Source organism: Pyrus communis, chromosome 9 (assembly GCF_041283825.1).
Source record: "Pyrus communis isolate YQ-2024b chromosome 9, ASM4128382v1, whole genome shotgun sequence".
In the NCBI taxonomy this organism is placed as follows: domain Eukaryota; kingdom Viridiplantae; phylum Streptophyta; class Magnoliopsida; order Rosales; family Rosaceae; genus Pyrus; species Pyrus communis.
Genome location: NC_142573.1, coordinates 17,495,084 through 17,517,606, shown reverse-complemented (window position 1 = coordinate 17,517,606; position 22,523 = coordinate 17,495,084). Strand labels below are relative to the sequence as shown.

The 22,523-nt window shown below is 37.5% G+C and overlaps 1 protein-coding gene across 2 annotated transcripts; it reads right to left on the bottom strand.

Annotated features, from left to right (window-relative positions):
- Positions 1–9,718: 9,718 nt before the first annotated feature.
- LOC137739682 (uncharacterized) lies at positions 9,719–17,857 on the bottom strand. Of its 2 annotated transcripts, XM_068479344.2 has the most exons (11): positions 17,321–17,857; positions 16,807–16,875; positions 16,049–16,141; positions 14,989–15,107; positions 14,136–14,331; positions 13,248–13,423; positions 12,199–12,328; positions 11,459–11,619; positions 10,826–10,917; positions 10,598–10,694; positions 9,719–10,261 (listed from the first exon to the last, which is right to left on the bottom strand). In XM_068479344.2, the coding sequence occupies exons 1-11, from the start codon at positions 17,645–17,647 to the stop codon at positions 10,216–10,218; spliced, it is 1,506 nt and encodes a 501-aa protein (XP_068335445.2). In that variant the 5' UTR covers positions 17,648–17,857; the 3' UTR covers positions 9,719–10,215. The 2 variants fall into 2 exon arrangements, 1 of the variants encoding a protein (XP_068335445.2); XR_015966668.1 differs by lacking the exon at positions 10,826–10,917 and having other exon boundaries at positions 9,887–10,261; positions 17,321–17,786.
- Positions 17,858–22,523: the final 4,666 nt, after the last annotated feature.

Below are 22,523 nucleotides of genomic sequence, written 5' to 3'. Positions count from 1 at the left end.
TGTCTGAATCCTGAAACCGCTCATGGTCTTATTTTCACTCAAGATCAAGCCTCGATGGCCCTTGAAGAAATCACAAGTCCGATTCAAAATCAAGTGTTCACCACCCTTGAATCAAATTCAACTCCAGATAAAAGGAGTAAGTTCAGACCTTCGGGGGAGACCAAAAGAATCCTCCAGCCCAGTTCAAGATTAAGCCTGTGGAAAATCAACGATTGGAGGAAACCAGAAAATCTTCCAGTCGAACTCAAGATCAAGCCTCGATGGCCCTTGAAGAAATCACAAGTCCGATTCAAAATCAAGTGTTCACCACCCTTGAATCAAATTCAACTCCAGATAAAAGGAGTAAGTTCAGACCTTCGGGGGAGACCAAAAGAATCCTCCAGCCCAGTTCAAGATTAAGCCTGTGGAAAATCAACGATTGGAGGAAACCAGAAAATCTTCCAGTCGAACTCAAGATCAAGCCTCGATCGCCCTTGAAGAAATCACAAGTCCGATTCAAAATCAAGTGTTCACCACCCTTGAATCAAATTCAACTCCAGATAAAAGGAGTTAAGTTCAGACCTTCGGGGGAGACCAAAAGAATCCTCCAGCCCAGTTCAAGATTAAGCCTGTGGAAAATCAACGATTGGAGGAAACCAGAAAATCTTCCAGTCAAACTCAAGATCAAGCCTCAATAGCCCTTGAAGAAATCACAAGTCCGATTCAAAATCAAGTGTTCACCACCCTTGAATCAAATTCAACTCCAGATAAAAGGAGTTAAGTTCAGACCTTCGGGGGAGACCAAAAGAATCCTCCAGCCCAGTTCAAGATTAAGCCTGTGGAAAATCAACGATTGGAGGAAACCAGAAAATCTTCCAGTCAAACTCAAGATCAAGCCTCGATGGCCCTTGAAGAAATCACAAGTCCGATTCAAAATCAAGTGTTCACCACCCTTGAATCAAATTCAACTCCAGATAAAAGGAGTTAAGTTCAGACCTTCGGGGGAGACCAAAAGAATCCTCCAGCCCAGTTCAAGATTAAGCCTGTGGAAAATCAACGATTGGAGGAAACCAGAAAATCTTCCAGTCAAACTCAAGATCAAGCCTCGATGGCCCTTGAAGAAATCACAAGTCCGATTCAAAATCAAGTGTTCACCACCCTTGAATCAAATTCAACTCCAGATAAAAGGAGTAAGTTCAGACCTTCGGAGGAGACCAAAAGAATCCTCCAGCCCAGTTCAAGATTAAGCCTGTGGAAAATCAACGATTGGAGGAAACCAGAAAATCTTCCAGTCGAACACAAGATCAAGCCTCGATGGCCCTTGAAGAAATTTCCAGCCCAATTCAAGATCAAGCCTCGACGGCCCTTGGATTGACATCTACATTAAGGGACTTCAAAACGCATCTTCTACACGTGACAAGCACATGTCTACGACGCGCCTTGAAGTGGGGGCATTTGTAGACATCGAAATTTCAGTAAAATAAATGTTAACCAATGTATTAAAATTACAACATTTATTTACTTCACCAACCTCACACACTTACTTCACCTACAACCTCCACTTACTTCACCTACAACTTCCACTCACTTCACCAAAAAAATGAATGGTGGTGATTCACTCTCAAAACCTATAAATAGGCTTCTCCATCAAGAGGAAATTCACAAATACATTTCTCTACTCCCAAAATGGAAGAGAATACTCCCCACACAGGGGGGGACCAAAACCTTGAAGCCTTAAAGTTCTAAAGCTCTCAAGAAAATCCCGAAGGATCAAGAAAGCACTCTTCGTTCTTCGTCAAATCCTCCTTCAAAATCAAGCCCCAACGGCCCTTGAAGAACTCCCACCAACTCAAGATCAAGCCCCGACGGTCCCTTGAAGAAAGTGTTCATCATTCATCATCCGTTCATCCTAAGATCAAGCCCCAACGGCCCTTTGGATCAACAACCTCAACAAATCCACACATCCAATCGTTCTTCAAGACTAAGCCCAAAAGCCCTTGAAGATCTGCTCATCCATCAACCTTCAAGATCAAGCCCAAAAGCCCTTGAAGAAATCCATACACCCATTCTTCAAGATCAAGCCCAACGCCCCTTGAAGATCCATTCATCAACTGTTCATCCTAAGATCAAGCCCCAACGACCCTTTGGATCACCAACCTCAACAAACCCATACACCCGTTCTTCAAGATCAAGTCCAACGCCCCTTGAAGATCCGTTCATCAACTGTTCATCCTTAGATCAAGCCCCGACGGCCCTTTGGATCAACAACTCATCCACAAACCTACACCCTACGAAGATAGAATCAGAGGACCAAATTTGAGAGAGATCGTAACCCCAAAATCATTAAACACAAAAATATTACTTTGTACACGTATTCTTGTTTCTTGTTTCAGGAATTTTTCGTGTTCACAACCATATTATTGTTTTTTATTTGATATTATTGCATGGTCGTTTCATCACTTATAGTCTTATTTCTAGCTAGCCAACTCATTTCATTCATATTATAATTGAGAGTTAAATGAGGGAGTTATAAATTGTGAAGTGCCACCTTGATTAACCCATTAATTGGGTAATTATATAGTCTTAACGTTTTAGACCATTTGGTTTTCAAATAAATATATTCTCATCTATTCCTTTCCCAAACCCCGCCCCCCCCCAAAAAAAAAAAAAAAAAAAAAAATTTCACCGCTGAAGCCATCCCTTTATCCATTATTGAATCATCACTCTTCAAAGTGATATCCTTCGAGTTGTTGACTCGATCCAAGTATTACGTGTGTATGTTTACAAGGATCATAGATTGTTATATGATGGAGGGTAGGGCGGTACAACCTGTTACACCAAGACATTGTCTTAGATGGGCAAAATCAACTCTTAAGGACAGTGAATTTACATGCCTCAACCTAAAATCTTGTTCTAATTAGTGATCGATGAAGAGAGTTCTCTACCTACAAGAGATAAGTATTTTATCATATTTGGTTTATTATATTTAATAAATTGTGGTGATAAAATTGTGATATACAAATATTAATTTTATGTGATTTGTTGTAGGAGAAGTAGCATCCGAATCGCCAATATTTCCATCACAAAAAACTTTATGGCAACACTTATGTCCCCCACTTGAGAGATAGCTCATTCTCCCACTTACAAATAAAGTATCTTTTACTGCAGAAATTTCATAATCAGAATCGTTCAATTTCTTAATCTTCATTTGAAGATTTTTTATGGAGATATTTTGTAAATGAAGATTAAGAAATTGAAAGATTCCAATTATAATATTATCTATTTGTAAGTGGGAAAACAATCTCATCTCAAAAAAGAGAACACAAATATTATTCTTCACGAAACAAACCCAGAAAAATATGGGGATGGGTGATGAGTCATTAAGTGGTGACAAAAAAGAAATGAAAAAGAAAACCAAATAAGGAGACGATGAAGCCAATAAAATGCCGATCTCGATCACTTGAAAACTTAAAAGTCATACGAGTCGTTTGCAAGTAAACATCTCTAGCTAGCCTACAAGAGTCTGCCATTAAATAGTCCACAAGAGTTTACCATTAGTTAGCCGACAAGTAAACATCTCTAGTTGTTGTTACTTGTTGGCGTCGCGTATCCGCCAATTGTTCTCAGTTGAAGTCAAGCTATTAAGGCCAAATTTGTCTTGTCCCACATGATAAGGCATCGCCAATTAGTAATTACCATTCATGTTCTCGTCAAGATAAATACTGAAAGTGACATTAAGAAAATATAGAAATGGCATTCATAATTCAATAATACAAAGGACCAACACAAGGGTTACATCAATAGCATCCAAAAATCTAGAGTTTCTCCGGCCACGGTAACAAAGGGCTAAAGCCCCATCGAAACCCGAAATTACTTACTCCTTTGATGGACAACAATTACTCGTCCCTTCTCCTTCTTACGTCCAAGATGCCACCATTGGCTAAACAAAAGAATATGCAGGAGCAGACTTGTTAATCGCAAAACCATTCCTTGGATTGCAACAAGGCAGAGCACTTATCCATGGAGTCAAGTCGATTATTGTACATCCGTATGATTGAAACAGTCGAGCTAGCTAGTAGGTTTAATTCTGTGTTTATCACGCTAACCTCTATCGGCGTAAGTATTTTCATTCGATCAGTCATCAATCGATTATCACCATAAATATTCTAGTCATGCTCAACATGCATTCGAGTCTTACAAATTGTTTTTGTCCATTTTCAGTACTTATTTTTGGTTGCACAAACAAAATGTAGATTATGCCAACAAAATTTTAATTTTAAGATATGATACAAACGTCCCTACTTTGCCTCTAATATTTTACAGACACCAAGCCATTTATAAAGTTTGGAAGAAAAAAAAAAGTTACATTGTACATGTTCAATTTCCATACACTAGCCTTCATGCACACGCCCACGTGTGTGCATAAGGTATTTTTTGAATCACGGCATGTTATGCGTGACTTACACATTTTAAATGTATTTATATGCGTAAATTGACAAAAAAAAAAAAGTCAAATATTTGAAGTAAATGAATAATCTTAGATCATGCTGGAAGAAACCCCTCATAAATCAATTAAAATAACTAAATCCATATAATAAAAATCAGTCTCTATTGAATTTATATTAAGAATAGAGAAAAGAATATTTAATAAACAACTGATTGAATCATATTACTGCTAGCCCATTGTGACGTTAAGCCCACCCCCTCTCTCTTAGTGTAGATAATATCGTTTGTTCCAAAAAAATAAAAAAATAAACAACTAATTAAATGACATTATTGCTAGCCCATTGAGAGGCTAAGCCCACCCCCTCTCCCTTAGTGTAGATAATATCATTTGTTAAAAAAATAAAAAAACAATCATTTGACAATAATCACATTATTATCTGCGTGCGAAATACCTTTTCTATAACCGGCATTACAGACTCTTAAGATGAAAATTGCATTATTCCAACTTGGAACTTAGTTGGAGAGGAACCTTATCTTATCTTATCTTATCCAACCTTATCTGATCTTATCTTATCCAAACCTTATCCTACTTTATCTTATCTCCAGCTACAAGGAGGAATCCTTGTCACATTCCAACACTTCCTATCTGATTCTAGGAGTCCTAAAATAATTCAAACAACCTAATCCTTTTTCACCCGGGATTCAGTTGTGCCTTTACCCTATATATACACATTATTGCCGCAAATAAGAGAAGATAAGTATGCCATAACCTGCAATCATTCATTGAAGTCGCTGGAGTTTTCTGGGTTCTTTCTCTCTTTGTTTTAATTTTCAATGTTTATTTTAGATTGTTTTTCAGTTATGATGAACATGTGTAACTAAGTTTCTTATTAGCTAAAGGTGAATTTGAATCCATGATCGTATGTTATACATAAATTGATTACATCCGGTTATTGTTTCATAAAACATGAATGCGATTTACTTATCTGCTTTATAGAGAACTTATTCTTGTATGTTTATTAAGGGTGCACACTTAGTTTTGCATGCAAGGATTTGATGCTAGAATATGAGGGAATTTCACCTAATCGTTATGAACTTATATTTGCAAGTAGTAAAAGTCACTAGTCATGATTGAGTTAAGTAAATTCTTGACAGGAATATCATGTTTTTCATAGTTACAAATGCCTTGTTAATGCTTATGATTTTCACAGAACTTAATGATCTTTGAGATGTATCTGTATCATGCTTTTCATAGTTAGGGAACTTGAGAAGAATAATTTGGTTGCATCGCTGAGTCCAATTCAATGAACTTAGGAAAATCTGAGAATTAATTAGTGTTGTTCATGGTTAATTTGGGGTATTGTCATTCATGGTTTATAGGAAGAATAACTGGAAATCAATTTATATGCATATGTCTCATGTGTGGAGAAGAATCCTCTAGCTATCCTCTCACCCATATTTCATTCGCAACTTAACTTACTTGCTACCCTTTACTTTTGTTTTAGTTAAATTCATCCAAAATCCCCCCAGTCATTGTTTAGATGTTAGTTTAACTTAGTTTTTAGTTTTACAAGTTTAATGTGTGTTGATTAGCATCCCTTCTAATCCCCGGAATAGAACAATCCCTATTTACTCATACTACAATTGCATAATTTATAGGGTTTAATTTGTGTGTTCGTTTCTACCACATCAAGAAGCCCTAAGGATTATTAGCAAACACTAATCTTCATCAAAGGGAGAATTGAAATGTAGTTTCAATTCACAATTGATCGTTAAGAGTAACAATCGCCCATTGCCTCGCTAATTGGAACCTAATGGTTCGTACACTGAGTAAGGATGAAAGTGAAGAAATATAAATGAGATGGATAAGCAATTAAATAGTTTAATTGAGAATGGTCAAGATTAATTAATTAGTTAATTAATCTTACGAAAGGTTCGTATTGGGCTTTTAAGTTGGTTTTGGGTTTTGGGGCCCAAAAGGGTTTTTGGTCCACGAGGCCCATTGAGTTTAGGTTGTGTGACAACTAAAACTAAATGGAAATTAACCCAAAAACAAAGTCAAAACCGGCCAAGGGTGAGTGGTAGCAAACTTGGGTTAATTGCAAGTTTGCCACTCACATGTGAAGTGGTATAAAGGCAACTTTATAGCCATTCTCTCACTAGGGTTTTCTTGAGGCAAAGAAGAGAAACCTTTTCAATTTTTTTCTCTAAAAAGGCCGGCCACTTAGGGGAAAAATAGCTAGGAATCTTTTCTTCCTCTAAGTCATCCATTTCATCTTCACACCTCATCCTTGGTGTGGAGACTTAGAGACACTAAACCTTTGGTGTTCTTGGAGATCTTTTCCTCACATCCTCAAGGAGCAAAGGAGTATCAAAAGGAAGAAAATCACAAGGAAGATCTAAGGAGCTAGGAGGTGACTTGAAGGCCCTCCACATGGGTGAATCCCTTGTGTAAACAAGGATGAGCTTCAAGGGTAATGAATCTCAAAATCCTTTCTTCTCTTTAATGTTGTTAAAGAGTCTTGTGGTTCACCATTCACTAGGCTTTGAAAGTCATGGGCTTTAGAATTGTTTTTGAATGCATACCTACTTTAAAGTGTTATTAGTTTGCTTATGTGTTCAAATGTTCTCACATGTTCTTAGTTAGGACAAAAAATTTGCTTCGTATTGGCTGTCAAAAGTACATAATTTTTCCTTACGGAGTAGTGTATTTGGACTGTTTTTTAAATTCATGTGAGCAAACGAGCGTGCGTTTGACACCCTTTGGAATTTAAGCAAATAAACACATATAGTACACTACTTCGACCAAACGAATGAGTACTCGAATGATCAAAAGCTTATTGGGTGTAAAAAGTACATAGTTTTTCTCTTCGGAGTGTATTGGATTGTTTTCAACATTCATGTGATCAAACAATGGTGCATTTGACACCCTGTGGAACTTAAGCAAAAAAAGTCATATAATAGGCTACTAGGTTCATAAGAATGAGTACTCAAAAGATCAAAAGCTTATTGGGTGTCAAACGTATACAATTTTTCCTTACGAAGTGTTTTTGGGTTGTTTTCGACATTCATATGAGAAAACGAGCGTGGGTTTGACAGTCTTTGAAACTACTAGGACCATAAGAATGAGCACTCAAAAGATCAAAATAATATTTGGTATCAAAACAACACAGTTTTTCACTTTGGAGTGTATTTGACTATTTTCATATGTCATGTGATTAAACGGGCGTACGTTAGACACCCTTTGAAACTTATGCAAATAAACACATATAATCCGTTACTAGGACCATCAGAATAAGTACTTAAAAAGATCAAAAGCTTATAAGGTGTCAAAAGTACACAATTTTTCCTTTAGAGTGTATTTAGCCTGTTTTCAACATTCATTTGATCAAATGTGCGTGCGTTTGACACTCTTTTGAACTTAAGAAAATAAACACATATACTATGCTACTAGGACCATAAGAATGAGTACTCAAAAGATCAAAGGCATGTTGGGTATCAAAAGTACATAATTTTTCGCTTTGGAGTGTATTCGACTGTTTTAAGCATTCATGTGATCAAACGAGCGTGCATTAGACATCCTTTGTAAATGAAGCAAATAAACACACATAATACGTTACTAGGACCATAAAAATGAGTACCCAAAAGATTAAAAGCGTATTGGGTGTCAAAAAGTACATAGTTTTTCCTTACATACTGTATTTGGGCTATTTTTGGCATTCATGTGAGCAAACGAGCATGCGTTTGACACCCTTTGGAACTTAAGCAAATAAATATATATAATATGATACTATACCATATGAATGAGTACTCAAAAGATCAAAAGCTTATTGGTTGTCAAAAGTACATAATTTTTCTTTACGGAATGTATTTGGACTGTTTTCTGCATTCATGTGAGCAAACGAGCATGCATTTGACACCCTTTGGAATTTAAGTGAATAAACACATGTAATACGCTACTACAACCAACCAAATGAGTACTCAAATGATCAAAAGCTTATTGGGTGTAAAAAAATACATAGTTTTTCTCTTTAGAGTGTATTGGATTGTTTTCGACATTCATGTGGTCAAACAATGGTGCGTTTGACACCCTTTGGAACTGAAGCAAAAAACTCATACAATACACTACTAGGTGCATAAGAATGAGTACTCAAAAGATCAAAAGCTTGTTGGGTGTCAAACGTATACAATTTTTCCTTACAAAGTGTGTTTGGGTTGTTTTCGGCATCAAACGAGCGTGCGTTTGACACGCTTTGGAACTTAAGAAAATGAATACATATAATATGCTAAGAATGAGTACTCAAAAGATCAAAGCTTGTTGGGTGTCAAAAGTACACAATTTTTTTATTTGGAGTGCATTTGGACTGTTTTCGGCATAATTAAACAAGCGTGCATTTATAGGTAGCTGTTGGGATGAGGTCGAAATAAACTTCACCAATAAACTCAGAACACTTAAAAGCCTAATATTTTACCCAAACAGAAAAGGAAAAAAAAAAAAAACCGTAAAGAATTCCATAAAGAATGATGAATGGATGCAAGAGTAATAAAAGGCTCATAAATACACACCATTAGTGGAGCGTGAATCCGAGCCGACTTTTTTTTACACCCGACGAGTGGCATCATGACCTATACCTCGGGCATTCCAACATATAAGCTTCATTTGTTTCCATAATAAAACATTCATTTTGAAAGTCAATTTGAAACTTATAAAATCTTGTTTCAAATCTTGGAAGAAACACCGGATTACTAAGTTATCCAAGTGCATCTCACCAATCATTTGACTCTCTCCTGTCCTTCTGAATAAAGATAATTCTGTCACATCCGCAACTCAATTAAATATCTTTATCAATCACTTCATCTTTTGGGTATATCTTTCTTGAGACCCTTCGATAAAGGCTTTAGCAGCACTTGCTGCTTCTTGTTTTACAACTTGTCGTTTCAGAACTCCAGTCTTCCACTCATCCAACAAGTAATCCATCTCCAAGGACACTTCTTTCTACCTGTCCAAACACAGTTTCACGCTCTCCCTTGCATCCTCCGGTTTGCAACTTCAGCCATTGTTGGTGTTAAACAAGAAAAAGGGGGAAGGTTGAACTGCAAAACACACGAGTCTCCACAGTGGCGAGAAAGATAACAGACTAGTCATATGGCTTGGACCCAGGAGGAGTTTCAAAACAAATCCCCAGAAGCACTCGAGCGTCCAAGCTTGAGATGCCTCAGGGGGAAGAGAATGGGCCAAAGCATTTGTCATAGGTGTGAAATCTGTTAGAACCAAGACACAGAAGCAAAGGAGTGAAAGAAACTAATGAGATTAAGGTAATGACAGAAGCCAGCGATTTCTTCGCATGATTCGGCTACTGATGCTAACTAAATATCAAGTCGTCAGTACTTCCTCACAACCCAATTATACGTTTACAAAAACGTCACCGACTAATAGTAAGTACTCTTGACAACCAACAACTATCACAAGAAATTCAATCTGAAATTGAGATATACACTAACAAGAATTTGATGCCCCCTCTAGCCTGCTAGATGATACAAATCAGTTTGTGCTTGCAGCAGGTGATTCTGTATCATTTGACAAATTTTAAACTTCAAAATAATGTTGGCTACAGCATAATTCAAGATCTTCACTGCAGCGCTGGCAAGTTAATTTCTGTAAGACAGTGGAATCAATTGACTGCATGGCTCGTCCAATACCCCTTATGGAAGGAAGAAAAAAAAAATCTACAGCTGAATTTTAGCCAACATCGAGTGTAAGTTTGGAGTAGACCTCCTAAACACACCAGCCTAGAGGTTGTCTCTCAGCCATTTTAGGGCACCATTTGCAACAGACCTGCGAATTCAACGAACTTTTACGGTCAGTTGCAGTGCAGATGATGAGTGCTTTAATCACGAGAAGATTACTCTACACATGAAAACAGTATAGCATCTCAGGAGCTTATACATATATGGAGATGCCACAATTACAAGAGAGTATCTCTAGGAAATTGATAGCAACCACATTTTCGATATCTTTTTTAGACCTTTTACAAATAGATATTGAATTTTCACTCAGTAATAATTAGTGACAGCAGTGAGTAGCATAAATACTCAGTAGGTGAAAGATATAAGTGTGTGCGTGCATGTGTGTGGGGGAGAGAGAGAGAGAGAGAGAGAGAGGGAGGTTTACCCTGCAAAGTTTTTTAACTTCTTCCATGGGTCATCTTGATCATCTCCTTCCTCTGTTTTCTCCCCAACCGTTCCCACCTCAGTTTCCATACTAGTTGCTGCAGAAGCAAAAGCATCAAATTCAAGTCAGATGAATCATAAATCTGTACACTGAACCTGAAACTCTATAAAGTGTTTGCAGCAAGCACAAACAAAGAAAACATCCTCAAATGACAAAGCGATCACTAACTAGCTGGCTGCAATTTAGGGCGAGTGCGTGAACGTCTGGTGGTAGTATTACTCAGTGAAGCAAGCTTTTCCAGCAATTCACGCTCGTTGGAACTATAATTGAAAAAAAAAATGTGGGTTAAATCTTAAAAAACGCCCATTCTTTAGAGATTACATCTTTACAAGAAAATAGAAACTTAAAGATCTCTTTGATGTGTATTATTTATGAATCGAGTAATCAAGCATGCCCCCTTCTCTCCAACCATTACTCGTTTCTGTCTTCATGAGTGTGCTACGACAGCACAACACCCATTGAATGATGGTAGCTGACAAGTGACACCCTTCTCAGCAGTGCCGATACACCTTTTACTTTTCCTTCTTAATTTTGAAGTTAGACATTTCATATTGTAAGAAGCTATTATCATGTTCATGTTTATTCATGTTTCTTTTAAAAATCTTTTAATCAATTCATGTCTTTTTAACTTTACATGGATGGTCTACCACTAGAAGACGTTACATACTGCCACAAAGCATACACCAAAAGTTTGAAGTCTGCAACAATGCATTGAAGTATGACCATACAGGGAGATGAATTCTTGACACTATCCACTACAGCTACCCAGTACAACGAAACTAAAAAGAGAAAAATGTATACCTGATGCGATTTGGTATTGTTACTTTAATTGTAAATATGTGGTCGCCACGTATTGATGATTTGTTCAACTTTGGTACTCCTTTTTTTGCTAAGACAAGAATATCCCCAGGTTGGGTACCTGGTGGGATTTGTAGTGTGGTAATTCCTTCAACTGTATTTACCTGTTTTAGATGCAAGAAATTCAATTGATTGGTCATAAAAAAGATACCGGTGAACTATAGTGGAAAAAAAAGGACAAAAAGATAAAACATTCCAGACAAACACGGAAAGCCCTATAAATCTCTGGATTCAAGAAGTTGGTAGAAAATTTAAAATTAAAAAAAAAATAAAAAAGATAAATCAACAAAACTAGAATTTCAGCTTGTAAAAAGGAAACAAATGGGCATATTGAAAATATGGAATTATTTGGTCTCAAAATGTGTGGATGCAGTAAACCAATGGCTCATCATGTAATAGAAAACTAGTTAACATACACACATCCACGTGTCAGCATACTGAAGAGAGTATTCAAGGAGCATTATGTTTATTGAGATCTAAGCTTCATCCACAAAGTTACAAAAAAAATTTAATGATGCAAGGCATTGAAAACGGTATACTTAACATTTCTACTACTCCAAGGCATTGAAAACGGTGTAAGTTTAGTGAGATACTTTTTTCCATGGGATAAGATTCTAAAATAACAATTAAATGGAGGCATGAATTTATCTAAAGTTATGCTGAATAAAAATAACAAACTATACCTTAACAACAGCCCCCAATATGGCATCCAGATAGCTGATAGAAACAGTTGAGGAGAGATTTATCCCGTCTCTTTGAATTCCTTCTATTTCTTCAACATCAAGATATACATATAGATCCCCCGGAGGGCCCCTGATGGTATAACAAGATCAGCATTTTTTTTTATTTACAAGGGCTGCACAAACGCACGCCCCCACGGCAACAATTTATGACGTTGGCTCTCCTACGTTGAGGAGACCATAGGCCTGGCACCCCTTCAGAGTGCAATGAAGATCAGCAATTGATGCTAACTGTGTATCACAGTATCTCACACACAGACACTCTGAAGCGAAATGCACAAATAACAATTTGTGAATTTGCCAAGTACAAATTTTATTTCACCCAAAAAAGTACTCTCAAGGAGAGGAAGAAACATTTAACGTTCTGCCAGAGTAGCTGGAGCGGAAAATTGAGATGAATGATGGAATCCGGGAGGCTATAATACTTGAGAATATTAAATCCTCAACACACTGGCTAACAAAACTACTACAATTTTCATACATTACAGAGGTCAACATGATAAGCAGCGAACAAGGGAACAGTTTGAAACAACATAGAAATTAGACACACTACACATGCAAAGTCCATATGACATAAATTGGTGATACAACAACTGGACCAAGAAAAGAAGAAAAGGGAAAAAAACTATACAAATAAGATGAATAGGTCTTCAATGTCTCATTCATCATCACATGACTTTTGTTTTAGATGAGAATCTTCACATGATTTTACTGTTGTAATGCTATTTGTGAGCCTTCTATAAACTTTGTAGTATCAATAGTGCTCCCACAAAGTAGTAAATGCTCTATCGACACAACCAAAAAAATAAATTGTAACAAATTTTTAATCATAAATATTGAATATGCACCTTCTATATGCTTGAAAACGATGAATGACAGAGAACATTCATACTTTTTCTAGTCATTTATAACAGATTATCTACTTTACACATAAACAAAGACAGCAACTTGAAAATGCATGGTAAAAAACAAAATGAAATTCAGCCACCTACCCTTTCGGCCCAGCATCTCCCTCTCCAGCAACTCTCAGAATGCTTCCTGTGCTAACACCTGGAGGAACTTTAACTTTAATACTTTTCTTAGCACGGACACGTCCTTCACCAGAGCACTTCCGACAGTATTCAGAAATGACTTCACCATCTCCACTACAATTTGGACATATGGAAACCTAACATGACCAGAAAGATTATTCAAATAATCATGTAACTAGTCTTGCATGGAATACAGGGTGCCAAGACCCGAGTGATGCAATATAAACTTAAATATAAGCCCGTGGTCACAATTAGTTGTGGACTTGAACAATCAGTTCCATATAGAGCTAACACATGAACTTAAAAACAAACCTAACATGTAGCTACATCAATGTATCGTAGATTTATTACATTCATGAACATGTAGAACTCAATACGCCACAAGCAATCAGTTCCATTTACAAGATCAAGAATTGGCCATGATTTCATTTCTCACTACCACAGACCGTTCTATGTTTGACCTTCCTGTGTGCAGAATACCACTGAGTAAACCATGCCCTTCCTTGATGTATTGATCACATCCAAATTTACCTCAAACAGTGTTTTCTTGTCTTATCGCCAGTTGGTGCTATCTAGTGCAAAAACCTGTATCCAGTTCTATTCTAAAATAATACCAATAATCAAGGTACTCTTTAGAGATGCAATCAGTCATTAGAAGAATTTAAACTGGATTCAATGCAAAACTGGACAAATTTCTAACCATAGGCAAATAAGCAGTTAAAACACTAAGCGACAACCCTTGAGAAATCACACTAAATGAATGTTTCTGATTTTTATTTAATATGAAAATGCACAAAATATCAGAGTGCAAAATGAAAAATCAATAGAATAGAAACCAGAAGCCCTTACCTGGGAAAACAGGCCAAAAGGTGTCTGCTCTGTTCTCATAACCTGACCCCTCCCACCACAAGTAGAACAAATCCGCATTTTAGAGCCTATTTTACCACCAGTTCCAGTGCAAATTTCACAAGTTTCCAGATGGGAAAGTTCAAATTCTTTTTCCACTCCAAATATAGCCTCAGAAAATTCTAAAGTGATGTCATAACTGAACATATTTGGACCAAAGGTCAACAAAAAACCGTCGATTGTATATTCATTTTGTATTGCAACAATAACTGAACAATGGAAGTAAGAAATTTTCTAACACACTGAAGATAAAATGACCACAAATAGTAGACAAAAATAACATGTTCCAAATAGTAGGTGGTATACATGTGATCAAGTAGCATTGAGGCTCTAATATTCTTTATCATTATACTCGTCAAGTAAAATTGCAGTTATCACATAAGTTTAATAAAAGGACAATAAACACCTGTGCTACTGATTACTGAAGCAACTCAAAGCACATCCTTAAAACCAAAGAAAATAAAATTCCCAGAGCAAAAGAATTGAGTTAAAATAAGAATCCCTCCATATGATATCATTTTATAATCATAAACCAAGTTCACTGTAAAGAACAAAAGATATCTTATCTCTCCTGATCGAGTTGAATGTGTGTTATAACTAATTAACAATTTATTAGAAAACTTGTTTACTAAGAAGCAAATCGGAGCAGACATAATCAGGCTACACTATTAACCCATATGTATAGAAGGTTGTTATACATATGATTTCTTAAGTATCAAGTGAATATAAGTGTTGTATGTATGAAAAAAATGGTTGTAATCAAAACATATGTATTGTCTGCAACATAATAACTCACCGGATGTCTTCACCCTTTGTAACAGTGCTACGACGGCGTGTTCCAAAAGCAGAATCCATATCAGAGAATCCACCCATACTCGACCCAAAAAAAGTCTCAAATAAATCAAAAGGATTTGTCTGCAAAATAGGAGTAAAAGATGTGTAGTTTAAATTTTAATAAGAATCTGCAAAAATTAAGTAATTTAAGCTTTAATATATGTTATCGTTAGCAAACGATTACGAAAACATTGCAGAGCTCTATATTTGCTTATACAGGTCTACTCAGATACCTATAATAATGTTAAAAGGAAAAACATCTTTTATCCATGTCAAAGAATAAGAACACAGTTATTTTAAATAAAATTCAACATTCAGCAAAGAACTCAAATTAACAATTGAGGAAACAGCTCTAATCGCAACAGTTTTCCAACAAATAAACATTGTCATGAGAATAGAGGATATTGCATAAAAAAAACTGGGATGACAAGTTCTCTCCCATTGATTACAGGTGAAAGGTAAACTAGGCATGTAATTCAGGTGATCAATATATGCTAATAAGATATATACATTCTGCAACCTGTTCAAGAAAAGGCAACAACTGCACATAAAAACTCAGCAAGAATATCGACAAATAATTTATGCTCCTCAAATAAATCTGTTATGTAAGGAAAGTTGCAGAGACAGTAGCATACACCTTTTAAATAATACTACTATATAAAGAATGTTGCAGAGGAAGTAGCATATACCTTTGAATATTAATTAAGGTTAACAAGGAGAAACATATCCTCTAATTTTTGATGAATCTCGGGCAAAGTAGCCTCTCCTTAACTCTAAAATGTGTGTGTGCAAGTGCATGTCTGTTGTTGTTTACTGTGGTTCTTATGACCTGAGTTTCAGAAAGGAGAATGACCAAATGGAGGCCTTGTTGCCCCAGAATATTCCAACAACTGGATACTGCATAGTGTGCAACAATATGATTGATATGCAAGTTTCTACATACATCAAGTGACTGCCATACTTCACATTTATTTATTTATCAGATGAATTAGCAAAAATATATATATGACTGCATCCACTACCGTATAGGCACTTGAACCTCCCCCTACAGCGCTCTTAACTCCAGCTTCACCATATTGATCATATAAAGTTCGCTTCTTATCATCTGATAGCACCTGACAGGGTCGTATTTCAGAATTCAACAGACAATATTATAAATGTGAAAAGAAAAAATAAGCAAGATACTGTACTTCATTGGAGACTAAGGAAACAACAAGCATAAACCCCAACATTAAATTATTGCAGACTACAAGAGTTCATACATGTTTCAAACTTAGAACCCTGGAAATGAAGGAAAACCAAGAAACAAAATTGGACTGCAGTATTGGTGATTTCATTGATAAAGATGGAGGTCATACTTGGACAGATTATGAGCATACGTGTTAATACAAATAACTAAGGTGAGTTTGGATTACTGTTGCTCACTGATTCAGAGTCTAACTTAGATATGCAGCATATGCTTCTATGGCAGTTCTGTTAACAGTAAATTAAGAACGAGCTTTTAATATTAACAGTAAGAGGAGCAAAACCTCTGACAAAATAACAATCCATATAGAATATGTAAAAAGATTGGATTGAATTTTGATATTTCTTTTATACTGTAAATACGTTTCTTGTGCCAGTAACCAATGTATGCCAATAAAAGATAATGAACAATGAGTACCACAAGTATAACAGCACAAACTATATAATGTATCATATATTCTAATTTCATTGCTTGCTATGTGAATGTGATGCATGTCTTTAGGATAGATGAGATAAAGAAAAGCATGTCTCATACCTCATATGCAGCACTGATTTCTTTAAACTTTTCGGTTGCTCCTGGTTGCTTGTTGACATCAGGGTGGTACTTGAGAGCATAACAATACATAAGAAGGTCAGAATTACATATATAGTGCACTCATTCAAAATGGATAAAATACAGTAACTTTAGATACAATCGTAAGTCCCAAAGAAATTGAATGTGATCGTATCTCGTGTAACACAACCATGGCATAAATTGCAGTGGCTTCCTAATGTTTCTAAAGCTTTCTCCTTTTAACATGAAACAAAAGCACTAGCAAGCCATAAATTTTGATAAGTTACTTAGAATTATATCAAAACAAAACCGTGGAATATGTCATCGTTTAATCTAGAAAAATCATACTATAATTTTGCAAATATACCAGTTGTTTGGTTGCTGAAAAAATGCATACATTTGTATAATACCCACACTTGAATGTCGAGGTTTTTACAATTTCCAAAGTAACTTAAACAAATTTACTCCAAAAAAACTAGGGTGTGAAAACAGTTACCTGGCGAGCCAAACGTCTATAAGCGACTTTGATTTCCTTGCTGGTGGCAGATTTGGGAACCCCAAGAGTGGCATAGTAATCGCCAGAAGCAGCATATACTCTCCCAACGCTGCGTTTCGTGCTGAATTTCCATGGAGAAGAAGTGGACGAAGAAGATGACGATGGCGAAGAACTAAGACAGACGTGGGTCCTCAAATGGGTCCCACCCGATACAAACAAAGAAGAAGAGGAAGCGGAGGAGGACGAAGAAGAAGAAGAAGAGGGCGGGAAGAGGAGGTGGGGAGAGGAGGAGGAGGAGGGGAGGAGGGAGAGAGCTGCGGCAGCCATTGGAGGTGGGCGAAATCAGTTGTGGGACGACGGGAACGTGGGTGCCGCAATGTCCATGGCTGACTAGCAAGATCGAATGTTGGTGGGATTGGCAGCGCGTTTGTGTACGAAAGGATATGTGGTGTGACTTCCCCGCGTCAATTTTTTTTTCTCTTCCTTTAGAGCACTTCCAGCGTGTGCTCTCCCCCGAGGGACAGGTCCGTGAACACTGGTAGAGAGCCTGAGCAACCAAGCCCAGCATGTGTTGACGATGCAGCTCGAGCGGGCCCGAGAGAGAGGCCCTGCACAAGTTGCCAACCCGAGAGTCCGAAGGCAATGTGACGTGGGCTGATGTCGTCCTGACGTTAGCCACAATATAAAATTAATAAAAAAAAATTAAAATATTAAAAAATTAAAAAAATTGTAAAACCCAGGCTTCGAACTCAACGACTCTCGCCAGAGTTCGTCGCCGAGGTTGATGAACACCCACAGACAAATGGCAGAGATCCAGTCCCTCCTCCACCACACCCCACACCGCCTTTGCCCCCACGCACTCGCAATCCTCCTCCTTCCACTGGCGCACCCAGATCGTACGATTTGGGATTTGTTTTTGGAGGAAAGAGGAGAGAGAGAGAGAGAGAGAGTTTGGTTAGGGAGCAAGGAAGATTGGGACCATTGATGGAGCCTGAGGTGGGTGGGATGGTGAAGATGGAGGAATAGAGGCGGCGGTGGGGTGGTGAAGATGGAGGAAGAGAGGCGAGGAGGGTTTGGGTGCGTTGGGGGGGGGGGGACACGGGTTGAAAATCAAGTGAGAGAGAGCTGCTAAGCTTGAAAAAGAAAGAAAAGCGTTGGTACCATGTGAAAAGAAGAAAAACAATAATAATAAAAAATTAAAAAATTAGAAAAATTAAAAAGGTTTTGGAATGGTGCATCAACACCATGTGAAAATAACAAAGGTTTTGCACCATGTGAAATGAAAAAATTGAAAAAATAAAAATAATTTTTTTAATAGAAAGTGGTACATTGAGACCGATCAAAAATCCTATCTGAAATTACAAATAAAATTATTTTGTATTATTTTAAAAAATAATAATAATATTTTATTGCCTATTACCAGGGTTATTCAAGTGCAACGGTGGAGATGCAAAGGACAGTTATTGTTCATTGGATGGATTAAATAGTGAATAGCTTGGAAGAGGGTTTCCCATCGTGGAAGTACTCTTATCTCCCTGTTGCAAAGGAAAATTGAAGAAAAACGTGGAGGAGGTGCACAAACTCAACTACTAGTAACTCTAAAATTTCATTCAGTAGATGCTCTTAAACAGAAATATCCATGTGTTTGATCTCTTCTAAGATCTTATAAACATCCCAACCCTTGAGGTGATCTCATAGAGCGTAACCTGTAAGAAACCCCAAGTTACATTCTTCATCACATTCCTCTGTGAGCATATTCTGGTGGATATCTCAAAAGATTGATATTTCAGAGACATATATGTCGATGAGCCACTGAAGGTCCATGATACAAGCATTTTCTTTCTAGTCAACCTCCTGGCAAAGATAGGAGTGGGCACGGGTCAGGCCAGGCCCAAATTTGGAGGGACCGGACCAGACCAGACCTGCTTAAAAAGGAAACGAGCCGGGTCAGGCCGAGTATTACAAATCTGACCATTAGAACCGCACCTAACCCGACCCGTTACAAACAGGCCGGTTCGAGACAGGTACACGAGTCCTCTATTTTATTTTATTTTTTTGTCTTCGAGTTATGATCGCCTCCCGAACTCGCTCATCCTCTAGATCTCCGATTCGATCTCCGACATCAAGACCCTCATCCGCTACCAAGGAGTTTCCTAGCGAAAAACTAAACCAGTAGTGCAATCTGTTTGATTGGAGACAGAGGCATCCAGAGAGAGAGTTAATCAATAAACTCTGAAATTATAAATAGTGTTTTAGAGAAATTACTTGAAATTGTCAGTAGCTCAAGCGCGGAACTGGAGAAAAAAGAGAAGGACATGAACGGCGACTTGTGGCGCAGCTGGTGATGCTTTATGAAGTGTGAGCTGGGTTTACGGCGTGTGAGCTGGGTATATGTCTGGTTATGCTTTGTGAAGGTTGGAGAAGATGAAAGGAATAAAGGGGTTATGCTGGGTTTAGGGCGGATGAGATGGGAGAGAAAGATCGAAAGAGATCAAGAGGGAGGAGATCGAGAGAGATCAAAAGGGAGGAGAGATCGAGGAGTCGAGATAGAAAAAGAGAGAGGGTAAAAGGTGAGTTGATTGAATTAGGTTTAAGAAAGAATAAGAGAGACTGAGAGTGTGGGTACTGGGTAATAGAGGCCCAAAAGGTAAAGATTCAATCAATTGTCAATAAACGGTTTGGGCCGAAGGCCCGTTTTCTCCAATTTTTAGAACCGGCCTACCCCGTTATTTACAAGGAATCGGCTCGCCCCACCCCGATTGGTATTTATAATTTTTGGACCTATATCGTACTCTCCCCGAACCGCAAGGATCCGTCCCAACTTTTCCCACCCCTAGGCAAAGATATCTAACTTTCAACTGAAAACAGCATGTTCTGTTGCCTAAACATTACACTTCGAAGACAATGTACACCCTGACTCGTCCCTCGAATATGCTAGGGCCTGATCTGCTTCAGCCTGGCTCACCACTCCAACCTCAACTTTTCCCTTGCCCTCATGAGATCTTCGTGGTAGTTTTTGGCCTTTATCTCATCAAGCGTAACAACATCGATGTATTTGTGTATTTCCGCCTCATGAGAATCCTTCAAAGCTTGTTGCTTAACCTACATCCTCTTAAGCTCTTCCAATTGAGGAGACAACCGTCACTCCAACTCCAACCTTGTCTCCATCTCTTAATGGGATGTTCGTTCAAGTTCTCAAATCCGCCTCGTTTGACGGAATAGAGCCACCTTCATCCATGCATTAGCCTAACAAACAAGAAGCTGTATAGAAGAACAGCAATATTGAAATATACTCATGGAAAGAAAACAAGGGAATGGAAAATTACCTCGTAACGACTTCCATAACACTACATGAAGATGTCCTCAAGAGACTTATAAACTTCTTTATAGTCTGCAAGGCACTTATAGTACCAAGAAGGCTCGAGCATAGTTTATGTTCCGAAGACCACTAGCTTCGAAAGGAAAAGCAACGTGATCAACTGAGGGCCTAATCACAAGAGGAGGTCATACCGTCCCTTCATTCCTTGTTGAGGCTACTAACGGAGGATTGTTGATTTGAGAAGACACCTCCACAAAACTCTTTGATGGAAGAACGAGAACGGAAGATGACACATGAGGAGAAGTTGCAACTCTACTTGATTGTGGTAGAGGAAATTGATGCAGGGTGTAGCGGATAGAAACGAAATAAAACGAAAAGGAAAACTGATATATAGGGTCCACTATCCCCTAGTGCGAAGAGAGACCTGAAAACCCCAAAACCCTATCTCTAGTACCAGCCTACAACGTAGACACTAGAAGAACAAAGCAGAACAATCTCACAAAGAGAAAGGCACAAAACTGAAACAGAGAACAATCTCACAAAGAGAAAGGCACAAAACTGAAATAGAGAAACACTTTGAGAATTTTCATTAATAAAAAACATCATACCCCCGTTTATTCCAACAAATAAATTTATCTTCCAATAATTTATTGTGCTCCATGCCAAATGAATCTTTTATTTCCCATCCTGCACCATTCTCCTCTTCTTGAAGAAAACTCATCATTAAGTTTTGTTTGTAAGAACAAGTATCCAAACCGCAAAGTGTTGTAACCATTCTGCCTTGCCATGCTTTGTTTTCCTTTTCACATTTACAAACAGATTCTTTGCATAGAATATACAGAGGCTAGCCATCTCTTCGAATCGAACTATAGCGTCAGGATATGAACAGAATGCATCAATATTCAAAACTTTTAACAAATCAATCATTTCACTCAACCTCTTGTTGATGGAAGCATGTATAAAATCCAACCAAACTGGATCTGGAATTGAAACTTAGCAAAAGTTTCTACCACCTCTGTCAAAACAATTGTGTTCATTTGTTTTCTTTTGTGTTCAATTTTGAATTCAAAAAGCAGATTGTTGTCATCATGAATATCCTTGATAGAATTCAAATACATCTCTTGATTATCCACTCCAACCTGCAGAGAAAACTCTTGGCCACCAGTACCGTCATCAATTGTAAGATCATCAACAACATCACCACACATAAAATTATAATGACATATACCACAACAAATTTCACAAGAACCATATGGACGAAGATCGAAATTTGGAGGAAGGTCAAGATTTAGGAATCTGTCACCTAAAAAATTTGAAGCACTTGTTTCTTGGCCTTCTGTTCATAGAACATATGCTTCCTCAAATACTGACTGCAGCGACATGTTTTAGTAAAATAAGAATATTGTTTTGTACAAATAATGGATTGGAAAACCGCTTGAAGATTTGGAAACTAGACTAGAAGGGCTTTCCAATGATGTATGGCTTGATTGTCAAGTAATTTTTAACGAACTCAAAACCTTGCCCACAACATAGATGATATACTGGTTTCTCGCAACACCAACACTTTGTGGTGTTTTGCCAATATCAGTTCACACAAAACTCCGTTTGATGCAAAGTTTGTTGCATTGGAATTTATACTCCCTGAACCTTCCGATGATGTATAACTCTCAAAATAAAAGTAAAGGAAACTAAACCAGATTTGACGACCAACAGAGGTGATGTGCCAGTTCAAAAAACGTCTCAAGCTCTGATAACCAACTGATGCAGGGCGCAGCGGATAGAAATAAAATAAAATGAAAAGGAAAACTGATATATAGGGTCCACTATCTCCTAGTGTGAGGAGAAACCTGAAAACCCCAAAACCCCATCTATAGTACCAGCCTA